The sequence below is a fragment of the Podarcis liolepis genome (genome assembly GCF_965112155.1).
Source record: "Podarcis liolepis genome assembly, chromosome: 18".
Lineage (NCBI taxonomy): Eukaryota > Metazoa > Chordata > Lepidosauria > Squamata > Lacertidae > Podarcis > Podarcis liolepis.
The window spans coordinates 5,423,885-5,436,305 of NC_139572.1; the positions used below are offsets into that span (position 1 = coordinate 5,423,885).

A 12,421-nucleotide genomic window follows, 5' to 3' on the forward strand; every position below is an offset into this window, starting at 1 on the left:
CGAATTAGTTACTGGACCTAATTCAAAGTGCTGGTTCTGACCTATAAAGCCTTAAATGGGTCACAATACCTCAAGGACTGCCTCTTTCTGTATGAACCTACCCGGACCGTGAGATCATCTTCCGAGGCCCTCCTTCGTGTGCCCTCTCCTCAAGAGGTGCGGAGGGTGGCAACACGAGAACGGGGCCTTCTCTGCAGCGGCCCCCCGTCGGTGAAATGCTCTCCCCAAGGAAGTTCGCCTGACACCTTCATTATACACCTTTAGGCGCCAGGCAAAAACGTTCCATTTAAACAGGCCTTTGGTTGATTCAATTTACATTCTATGCCCTTTTAAAATGTGGTGGTTTTTTAGGATAAAAGATTCTCCAATTTGTTGATATCAGACAGAAGCAGAATCTCATTAGCCGCTGGAGAGGTGTTAAGAAACCTTGGACGGTTCCCTAGAATCCATGTGGGCGCTGTGTTGCACTTTTACCGTATTTTTCGCCCTATAGGACACACTTTTCCCCCTCCAAAAATGAAGGGGAAATGGATGTGCATCCTATGGGGCGAATGCAGGCTTTCGCTGAAGCTTGGAGAGTGAGAGGGGTCGGTGCGCACCGCCCCCCCTCGCTCTTCAGGCTTCAGGAACACATCCGCAGCCTAGGCAGCCCTGTGGGAGGTCCCGCAGGGATGTCTAGGCTGCGGATAGCAGCTTGCCGCCCAGCAAGCGGGGCAGACATCTGCAGCGTGGGGAGCCTTGCTGGAGTTCCCTGCAAGGCTCCCCACGCTGCGGATAGCAGCCTGCCGCCCGGCGGGCAAGGCGCCCTGAAGCAGAGCGCCCCTCGCGCCGGGCAGACATCGGCCAGCCCCACAAGCTCGGGGGATAGCAGGGAGGCGCAGCGCCACCATCCCGCTGTTCCTCGACCTGGTTGGGTTTCCCCGACCTGCTTTTGGGGGGGGAATAAAAAAAAAATTTTCCTTTATTTCCCCCCCAAAAAACTAGGTGCGTCCTATGGGACGGAGCGTCCTATGGGACGAAAAATACGGTAATTTGGAAATCCACCATGATGGAAGTCAAGACCGGGCTGCAAAACTACAAATAGTCATGGGGGAGGTGAGCCTTAAATATGTCATTATATTTGTATTTCCTGTTTGATTCGGTAAATCTCCCCTGGAGAGGCTAACGTTTGATGCAACCGGTCTGGGAAAATTACTGAGCAGACGCTTAGACTTGATTTCATCAGAACTGAGTGAAGATGGCAGCTGCCAGCAGCAAAAAGACCTTTGGATTGATTTGACAGAAACACCAGCGTGTGAGGAGATGCTGCAAACTTACAGAGGTGAATAATATATACCTTCGGGTATATAAAACTCAAACAAAACAAAACTTGCATGCACAGACACGCAAGGGAGAGAAAGGGTTAACCAACCTGGGGGAAGCGGCGACGACGACATCATCGATGGACACACTGCAGGGCTGTTGGACAGGAGACTGCATGGAGACCCCAAGAGAGCCATTCGCCATCGCCACTTGAGCTGCCATCTTGCACAGCACCTCCCTGCAAGGAAAGTCGCCCATTTAGATTAAGGAGGACTCTTGTGGAACTGCAAGGGGCGCGGGTGGTGCAGTGGGTTGAACCACAGAGCCTAGGACTTGCAGATCAGAAGGTTGGCGGTTCGAATCCCCGTGACGGCGTGAGCTCCCGTTGCTCGGTCCCTGCTCCTGCCAACCTAGCAGTTCAAAAGCACGTCAAAGTGCAAGTAGATAAATAGGTACCACTCCGGTGGAAAGGTAAACGGCATTTCCATGCGCTGCTCTGGTTCGCCGGAAGCGGCTTAGTCATGCCGGCCACATGACCCGGAAGCTGTACGCCGGCTCCCTCAGCCAGTAAAGCGGGATGAGCGCCGCAACCCCAGAGTCGGTCACGACTGGACTTAATGGTCAGGGGTCCCTTTACCTTTACTTGTGGAACTGCAACTGTGCCCCGTCAGAGATAGATGGGAGAAACTGGCTTCCACGTGCATTTCCTGCCTCGCCACCCTTGGCCGACCCTCCTCTATTCTCCCCCCAGCTTTTATGGATGCAGAACTGCCCGCCCCCCAGCTAATTTCATCTCCCAGCTCAGCATTCAATGGAAGCAATTTCCATTTATGCAAAGAGAGTTGCAACACCAGAAACCCTCCTCTGCCTGTTCATGGGAAATTCAGTTGCGGCTGAGAAACTTCCCGGGCGGAACATGATGCAAAACTCCATACAAATAAAACTCTTTGCATATCAGGCCTGAGCAAAAAAGAGAGAGACAGACAGACAGATCGGACATATTCAAGAAGGAACATCAGAGTTCACCAGTGACGTAGCGTGGGGGTTCAGGGGGGGCCGGCCGCACCGGGCGCAACATCTGGGGGTTAGGGTTAGGGGGCGCAAATCCACGGGTTAGGGGGCGCAAATCCACGGGTTAGGGGGCGCAAATTACTTGCCTTGCCCCGGGTGCTGACAACCCACGCTACGCCACTGGAGTTCACACAGTCGCAGGAAGGCGTGCAGTTTCAACAGTCCTGTTTGTCTAATTTGCTCACTTGTCCGATTACCTGGTTAAAAATTAAGGAGCACTTCCAGAGTTTGGGCAAGAGGTGGTTTGTGAGGGGGAGCAGACCTAAACCTGTCAGGACCCAAAATGCACTGACCCAAGTCACAACACGGTTCCGTTTTAAGATTTTGCAACCCACACAAAGGCCAGCGCAAGAAATTTGTCCCCCCCCCCCCGTCACAGTGAACCGTAGCTTTGGAAAGAAAGGGTTCGGATTAGCAATGCTCCCTTTCGCATCAACAGACTTTGGGAAAGTCACGAGGCTTGCGGAAGTACAAAAAAATAACTTTAGAAGAAGAAACAGAAACACTATGTGTGGGGAAATCCCCCCAAAACAGCCCAATAAAGGGACCGCTTGTGCTTTGTGGCCACAAAATGCCACTGGTCTATTTCAGAGAACTGGAATGGAGTAACCTGGGACAGGGCACCCCGAGCGAGGATCACTCCGCGCTGCAACTTGGCCCATGTTTTTGTCTCGTTTCTGTGATAAGAGCTAGCCAGTTAATGGACTATGCCGAAATGGCGGAAACTAACTGTGGAAAGCTCAGAAATCAAGATGACAAGATTTATTTTTTTTTAAAAAATGGGAAATGTTTATTATGTATTTGCAAAAGTATACAGTGGTACCCCGCAAGACGAACGCCTCGCAAGACGGAAAACCCGCTAGACGAAAGGGTTTTCCATTTTGGAGGCGCTTCGCAAAACGAATTTCCCTATGGGCTTGCTTCGCAAGACGAAAGCCCATAGGGAAATCTCCGGGGACCTCTTTTAAATGCTAGCGGTGGGGAGCAAAGCCTTTCCCCCCCCTCCGGCCTTCAGAAGAGGTCCAGGAAGGCTGGCGGGGGCCGAAAGGCTTTGCTCCCCAGCGCCAGCATTTTAAAAGCAGTCCGGGATAGCAGGGAAGCGCTTCCCGCTATCCTGGACGGCTTTTGAAGGCAGGAGAGGTCCGCGAAGCCTGGGCGCGCTGATGTCAGCGCGTGCAGGCTTTGGCATGCGGGCAAGTCTCCGCCAGCAGCGGCAGCGCTGCCGCTGCTGGCGGAGCGGTCCGCGAAGCCTGGGCGCGCTGATGTCAGCGCGCGCAGGCTTCGGCATGCCGGCAGAGGTCCGCAAAGCCTTGGCCGGACAGCTTTTGAAGGCAGGCGGGGGGAGCAAAGACTTTCGCCCCCGCCAGCCTTCAGAAGAGGTCCAGGACCTCTTCTGAAGGCTGGCGGGGGGCAAAAGTCTTTGTCCCCCCTGCCTGCCTTCCCAGGGGCTTTTAAATCGCCCCGGACAGCGGAGAAGTCCTCCACTGTCCCGGGGCGATTTTAAAATGCCGCCCGCCAGCATTTTAAGATCGCCTCGGACAGCGGAGAAGCCCTCCGCTGTCCCAGGGTTTTTTAAAATGCTGGGGGTGGGAAGAAAAGCCCTTGTCCCCCCCCCCCCAGCCTTCAGAAGAGGTCAGGGGACAGACTGTCCCCAGACCTGGTCTGAAGTCGGTTTCCCTAGGAACGCATTAATTGATTTTCAATGCATTCCTATGGGAAACCGTGCATCGCAAGACGAAAAACTCGCAAGAAGAAGAAACTTGCGGAACGAATTAATTTCGTCTTGCGAGGCACCACTGTAGTTAATAACATTGGCAGGATTTTAAGAGCACTTGTAATTTTAGAAACGGCCCAGGAAACTTGAGGTTAAAAATATGGAGATGAAAAAGGAAATTTAAGGGAGGGAAGTCACGGGATTTGGAATATCCCATTTTATGGATTTGATATTGGGATTTTTTGTATCCTTTGTTGTTTATTTTTGTTACTTTTGTTGAAAATGTAATTTTAAAATATTATAAAAAAGGAGGAAACAAAGAGCTGGCCGCTTATTCGCAATTTATTAGCTTCTCCATCTTCCGTTGAGAAGATTCTGGCTGGAAATGCAAAGCTCTTTCCCACATGAACTGCAGTATATAGAGTTTCTCTCTCCTTCCTTCCTAAGCTGACACTACAAGAGAGGGGGTGGGGGGTGGGGAACCACATTGCTCAACACAGACTTCGCTGCACCTGCTGCCGCCTCACTTCCAGCCACCCTACAGCTGCCAAAATCATCCAAGCCGTTTCAGCCAATGGGAGGGCTGCATCGCATCATCCCAGCTCCCGTCATGTGAAGTCGGGTCTCCAGACGCAGCGGCAAGCCGGGGTTACTACAGCGCATTCACCTACTAGCAGCGGTGAGCACAGCAGCCGTGACTCCCCGGCCTGAGCCACAGTCAGCAGATCTGACTCATTTTTGCACTTTGTACTGCAGTTGTTGTCGGTTTCGGCGCATGCATGCAAAATAGCACCTTCCAAAACACATACAGTGGTACCTCGGGATGCAGACGCTTCAGGTTTCAGACTCCGCTAACCCAGAAATAGTACCTCGGGTTAAGAGCTTTGCTTCAGGATGAGAACAGAAATCGCGTGGCGGCCGTGCGAGGCCCCATTAGCTAAAGCGGTGCTTAAGAACAGTTTCAAGTTGAGAACGGACCTCCGGAACGAATTAAGTACTTAACCTGAGGTACCACTTAAAGCAGGTGCATTCCCACATTTTAAGGTAAAGGGAGGGAGCCGGCGTACAGCCGTGCGCTGCTCTGGTTCGCCAGAAGCGGCTTAGTCCTGCTGGCCACATGACCTGGAACCTGTACACCGGCTCCCTTGGCCAATAAAGCGAGATGAGCGCCACAACCCCAGAGTTGGTCACGACTGGACTTAATGGTCATGGGTCCCTTTACCTATTAACTTCACATGCCACCCTTTCATCCAGAGATCACAGGGCAGTTTACAACATAAAAACACAGAACATAATGAAGCAATAATCCTCCACTTCATGGAATAACCAACAGAATGTTCCGTCTCCCTTTCAGTGACTAACGCGGTGGCAAGGGAATTCGTTGTAACCTAGTGACACATCAGAGATGAAAGCTTTGAAATCGTACATTAAACGCATGCTACCGTGTAATGGATTTAGATTAAGCCCATGTTATCCTGGCTGCCTTTCTTCTAAATAATTAGCTACTTTCCCCCCTCGGCCTTAAATACCTCGCAGGGCAGTGCCGGGAGGGCAAAATGGGAAGAGGAAGGCGACGGGTGATGCTTGCCACCCTGAGCTCCTCAGAGGAATCCAAAGGTGATGAACAAAAAGTCTACAGTGTCATGTAAAGGTAAAGGGACCCCTGACCATTAGGTCCAGTCATGGCCGACTCTGGGGTTGCGGCGCTCATCTCGCTTTACTGGCCGAGGGAGCCGGCATCCAGCTTCCGGGTCATGTGGCCAGCAGGACTAAGCCGCTTCTGGCGAACCAGAGCAGCGCACGGGAACGCCATTTACCTTCCCGCCGGAGCGGTACCTATCTACTTGCACTTTGAGGTGCTTTCGAACTGCTAGGTTGGCAGGAGCAGGGACCGAGCAACGGGAGCTCACCCCGTGGCGGGGATTCGAACTGCCGACCTTCTGATCGGCAAGTCCTAGGCTCTGTGGTTTAACTCACAGCACCACCCGCGTCCCGCCTACAGTGCCATAAAACACGCCAATAATTTAATGCATCTCTCAAGGGAGGGAATCCAGATTGGATGCTCCTTGCGGCAGAGTAATAATAATATAATAATTTATTATTTATACTCCACCCATCTAGCTGGGTTTCCCCAGCCACTCTGGGCGGCCTCCAACAGAACACTAAAATACAATAACCTATTAAACATTAAAAGCTCCCCTAAACAGGGCTGCCTTCAGATGTCTTCTAAAAGTTTCGTAGTTGTTGTTCTTTTTGACATCTAGTGGGAGGGTGTTCCACAGGGCGGGTGCCACCACCGCTAAGGCCCTCTGCCTGGTTCCCTGTAACTTGGCTTCTCGCAGGGAGGGAACCGCCAGAAGGCCCTCAGAGCTGGACCTCAGTGTCCAGGCTGGACGATGGGGGTGGAGATGCTCCTTCAGGTATACGGGACCGAGGCCATTTGGGGCTTTAAAGGTCAGCACCAACACTTTGAATTGTGCTTGGAAACGTACTGGGAGCCAATGTAGGTCTTTCAAGACCGGTGTTATGTGGTCTCGGCGGCCGCTCCCAGTTTCTGCTCCTCGCCAGCCCAACTTGGGGGGGGGGGAGGGTGCAAATTTTTGCATCTGCCAATGTAGATGCTTGACCACTGAGTGGTACCTCAGGTTACAGACTCCACTAACCCAGAAATAGTCCCTTGGGTTAAGAACTTTGCTTCAGGATGAGAACAGAAATCGTGCTCCGGCGGCGCAGTGGCAGCAGCAGGAGGCCCCATTAGCTAAAGTGGTGCTTCAAGTTAAGAACAGTTTCAGGTTTAGAACTGACCTCGAGAACAAATTATGTTCTTAACCAGAACAAATTATGTTCTTAACCAGAACAAATTATGGTTTCTTTTTTAAGAAGGGAGGTGGGGGAATTGATCCAGTTTCTGCGTTTCCGCCTCCTTATGCAAATACTCAAACAATGCCGCAATTTGTCAACAGAGATGGCTTACGCAACTGCGGTCGGTCACTAGGGTGTTTTGGAGAGTTTTCACCTGCAGTTGGGGGGGGGGGAATGCAGTGTATGGGGACACAAGAGTCCACGCTGCCCTTGCCAAACAGGTTAAAATAACAGATCTTGTGTCATGGAGCAAGACCGCCGCAACCTCCCATTGTTCCGAACAGCTTGCTCAAGGCCAAGCAATCAGCGTTAGAAACTCAGAAAGATAATGGCACCTTAAACTTAGGTTATGGTCACCGCAACAGGGTGCTTGGGGGTCTTCCCCCCCCAATAAAATTTATTATTAATCTCATTTCTATACTGCTTTATATTTTAAAGAAGAAAAATATCCAAGTGGTTTACAACACATTGAAACGTCAAAGCTTCCAGTGAAATACTTCACATCCTTCTATAAGGGGCATTTTGCTTTTCCCATACTTGTCTACTCGATTTAGAGAAATGCCGCGTAGCAGAAGGACAGGGTGGTGTAGTGGTTAGAGCATGGGTGGGCAAACTAAGGCCTGGGGGCCGGATCTGGCCCAATTGCAATCTAAATGCGGCCTGTGGACGGTCCGGGAATCAGCATGTTTTTACATGAGTAGAATGTGTCCTTTTATTTAAAATGCATCTCCGGGTTATTTATGGGGCCTGCCTGATGTTTTTACACGAATAGAAAGTGTGTTTTTATTGAAAATGCATCTCTGGGTTATTTGTGGGGCGTAGAAATCAGTTCATTCCCCCCCCAAAAAAAAAAATATAGTCCGGCCCCCCACAAGGTCTGAGGGACAGTGGACCGGCCCTCTGCTGAAAAAGTTTGCTGGCCCCTGGGTTAGAGCATCAGACTAGGACGTGGGAGATCAGGGTTTGAATCCCTACTCCATCATGAAGCCTTGGAATCAGTCGCAGCCTTTTCGCCTTCCTCACAGGGTCGTTGTAGGGATTAACTGAGGGGGGGGGGCTTCTTGGAGGAAAAGGCAGGAGATAAATGCAATGAATAAGCTCTTCTTATTCACCGGAAGGTCTGTATAGTAAAAGCTATGGTTTTCCCAGTAGTGATGTGCGGAAGTGAGAGCCGGACCATAAAGAAGGCTGATCACCAAAGAATGGATGCTTTTGAATTATGGTGCTGGAGGAGACTCTTGAGAGTCCCATGGACTGCAAGAAGATCCAACCTCTCCATTCGGAAGGAAATCAGCCCTGAGTGCTCACTGGAAGGACAGATCCTGAAGCTGAGGCTCCAAGACTTTGGCCGCCTCATGAGAAGAGAAGACTCCCTGGAAAAAGACCCCGATGTTGGGAAAGATGGAGGGCACAAGGAGAAGGGGACGACGGAGGACGAGATGGTGGGACAGTGTTCTCGAAGCTACCAGCATGAGTTTGACCAAACTGCAGGAGGCAGTGGAAGACAGGAGTGCCTGGCGTGCTCTGGTCCAGGGGGTCATTTCAAATTTATACATTCCACTAGTTAAAGCTATGGTTTTCCCAGTAGTGATGTATGGAAGTGAGAGCTGGACCATAAAGAAAGAGTGGTACCTATTTATCTGCTTGCACTTTGACGTGCTTTCGAACTGCTAGGTTGGCAGGAGCAGGGACCGAGCAACGGGAGCTCACCCCGTCGCGGGGATTTGAACCGCCAACCTTCTGATCAGCAAGTCCTAGGCTCTGTGGTTTAACCCACAGCGCCACCCACGTCCCCTTTTAGTGTTACAAAGCTGTTAACTGAAATCAGCTGCGCTGAGCAAATTAAGCTACAGGCACTGGGCACAAAAGGTGAGTTACAGCCTGGTCAACACCCACCAACCTTCAGATTAATATTTTTTTTTAAGAATATGCTGTGCATTTGGAGTTCACCTTGTTGGAGACGCACCACTGATCAAAACAATCTTTCCACAAGCATCTACTTGGCCATACAGTGGTACCTCAGGTTACATACGCTTCAGGATACAGACTCCGCTAACCCCGAAATAATACCTCGGGTTAAGAACTTTGCTTCAGAATGAGAACAGAAATTGTGCTCCGGCGGCGCAGTGGCAGCAGCAGGAGGCCCAGTTAGCTAAAGTGGTGCTTCAGGTTAAGAACAGTTTCAGGTTAAGAACGGCCCTCCGGAACGAATTAAGTACTTAACCCGAGGTACCACTGTAGTGAGAACAGAATGCTGGACTATATGTGCTGCTGGGAAGCTTCTTATGCTAACCAACGAGTAACAAGGAACTACTAGCAGATGAGCACAGGATGTGGGTGGCGTTGTGGTCTAAACCACAGAGCCTAGGGCTTGCTGATCAGAAGGTCGGCAGTTTGAATCCCCGTGATGGGGTGAGATCCCGTTGCTCAGTCCCTGCTCCTGCCAACCTAGCAGTTCGAAAGCACGCAGTGCAAGTAGATAAATAGGTACCACTCCAGTGGGAAGGTAAACAGTGTTTCCATGCGCTGCTCTGGTTTCGCCAGAAGTGGCTTAGTCTTGCTGGCCACATGACCCGGAAAATCTGTCTGCGGACGAACGCCGGCTCCCTTGGCCAGTAAAGCGAGATGAGCGCCACAACCCCAGAGTCGTCTGCGACTGGACTTAACAGTCAGGGGTCCCTTTACCTTTTTACTAGCAGATGAATTGAGAAAAAGGAAGGCTTCCCTAGATCTGCATTTTTGTCTGCAAGAGAGCCAGTTACCAAGAGAGGAAGAGAAAAAGGCAAGTTGTATTTTTGCATCGACACCAGCGACTTCTGCTTTAGAGACTAAAGCCAGCGACAGAAGGGAGACACCCACACACCTCTCCCGGAGTTAAAAATGACAACATTTCCTGCTCTCTCGCAGCAAATGTGCTGAAGCAAAGGTAATTTTTCAAATTCCGGATGTCACACCTAAATGGCCCCTTCTTTAGCAAGTATTGCTTCAAAGTCTGGTACGTCGACTCTGGGCTGTCCCTCTTCCTCTCCCCAAAACACCCTGGCTGATTCTGCTGAAGGGAGACCTCAGCCCCCAAATCTGACCCACCCCCCAAAATGGACGACATCGCAGAGGAAAGGGGCACGAAAAACGCTTTGCAAAAAGTGACCTCCTTTCTCAAAATAAGACGGCTAGCTCGTCTCTCAGCAGCCTTCTTTTTAAAAGGAGGATCAGAGGTTTACGATAAGAGCATCCTTTTCCGTGGGAGAGATAAAGACACATAGGCTTCCATACAAAATACACATACAGTGGTACCTCGGGTTACATACGCTTCAGGTTACAGGCTCCGCTAACCCAGAAATAGTGGTTCAGGTTAAGCACTTTGCTTCAGGATGAGAACAGAAATCGTGCTCCGGCGGCGCAGTGGCAGCAGCAGGAGGCCCCATTAGCTAAAGTGGTGCTTCAGGTTAAGAACAGTTTCAGGTTAAGAACGGATCTCCGGAACGAATTAAGTACTTAACCCGAGGTACCACTGTATAGCAAGAGACAGTGGATGGGGCAGGGGAGAACGGGAACCCAGAATTTCAGTTTTCACCCTGCCCTCGCGGTATGAGGGTTGTGGGAACCTGTGAACCCTTCAAATGTGACTTAACAACAGCTCTCACCCCCGCTTGAAATAAATGGTAATACGAACACAGTAAAAACGGTTAGTGTGACAGATGAAAAATGCATATAGGAACAGGGAAAATAAATAAAATGGAGCCCATCGTTCCTTGACGATTGATCGTGTTGGCTGCTGGGAAATGGAGTCTCATAACATGGGTGTGTGTGGGGGGGGGGGAGGCACAGTTCTGCCATCCTACAATGCTCAGGGGATAACTAATCTCCATCTGTCATAGAATCATAGAGTTGGAAGAGACCACAAGGGCCATCGAGTCCAACCCCCTGCCAAGCAGGAAACACCATCAGAGCACTCCTGACATATGGTTGTCAAGCCTCTGCTTAAAGGCCTCCAAAGTAGGAGACTCCACCACACTCCTTGGCAGCAAATTCCACTGTCAAACAGCTCTTACTGTCAGGAAGTTCTTCCTAAGGTTTAGGTGGAATCTTCTTTCTTGTAGTTTGGATCCATTGCTCCGTGTCCGCTTCTCTGGAGCAGCAGAAAACAACCTTTCTCCCTCCTCTATGTGACATCCTTTTATATATTTGAACATGGCTATCATATCACCCCTTAACCTCCTCTTCTCCAGGCTAAACATGTCTAAGGCTACCTCACAGGTTGATAAAATTGGGAGGTTTAGCAGGGGGCGGGCTGAACTCCTGCAAACCTGAACTCATTTCAGGGCATTATTTTAATGCCTTGCAGCTGCTTACAGTTCAATTTCCAGCTGTTCCCCCCTTTATGCGTTTAGGGTACAAATGTCTATCAGGGCTGAACATCTGCCCCCAGCCGCCCCCCTTCCCACCCATTTCTCTCAAAGCTTCAACTCACCCCCACCCACCCAAAGTAACACTAGAATTGCGTGGACCCCTTTCCCCCTTTGGGACCCTTAAGGTACAGGCGCAGCCAGTTTCCTCAATGAGGGGTTTTTCAAGCCACCCCCCGCCAAATCCTGGAGCTCTTGAAAAAAAGTTGCTATAAACCACAGTACACAGCCCCCCCTCCCCACCCAGAAACCAGTTTAAAAGGAAGACCCCCCAGCCTCACAGGCACCCCATTTAAATGCAAAGTGCTTTTAATTTTTTACTACCACTCCCAGAAGCAGCTATATCATCCTATATATCATTAACTCCTATACCTTCACACCTAAGTTCCAAGGGCGGGTTAATATTAAAACGCCAATATTCTAAAAACGGTTTATAATTAACCAAAAGTTGAGAGGTGGGGGGGGGGGAACCAGTGGCGTAGCGTGGGTTGTCAGCGCCCGGGGCAAGGCAAGTAATTTGCGCCCCCTAACCCGTGGATTTGCACCCCCTAACCCTAACCCCCAGATGTTGCACCCGGTGCGGCCGGCCCCCCCCTGCACCCCCCACGCTACGCCACTGGGGGAACGACATGTTTTACAACTCTCTTTTCCCTACAATAAAACCCCAGGGCAGCTTCCTCAAGTATCAAGGAATGTACAATAAAGCTGAATTGCAACCATTCATAGTTATGACTATGATTATTATTTTACAAATAATGTTTATTGAATGATTTTATGTTACAAAAAACAATGCAATATGCAACATATTGTTACATACTGTAACAATATGTTACAAAAAAACAATACAGATTTATTTGGTAAATCTGATTACCAAATAAAAATTACATACATCAATATTTAGTCTCTTATTTGTTCTTTACCGTCTTATTTCCTCCCAAACATTTATGATTATTCATTGAATTTGTCTGTATTTTTAACCCCTCCTCCCATAGAGGCAAATGAAGCACACAAAATTGTCCCCAGCTCCAAAAAGTACGCATTCCACTCCACAAACCTCCCCCACCCG

General features: G+C 50.0%; 1 protein-coding gene across 3 annotated transcripts in view; it reads right to left on the reverse strand.

Annotated features, from left to right (window-relative positions):
• ACSBG2 (acyl-CoA synthetase bubblegum family member 2) overlaps positions 1-12,421 on the reverse strand; it is a gene marked incomplete at its 5' end in the record, with an annotated part of 49,452 nt that overhangs the window by 36,905 nt on the left and 126 nt on the right. For 2 of the 3 annotated variants that reach the window (XM_083483769.1, XM_083483768.1), the window contains one exon: positions 1,412-1,540. In XM_083483769.1, the coding sequence (XP_083339895.1) occupies positions 1,412-1,524 (113 nt within the window). Of the gene's footprint in view, positions 1-1,411; positions 1,561-12,421 lie in introns of those variants that run through there. The other variant, XM_083483767.1, reaches the window with a different exon arrangement.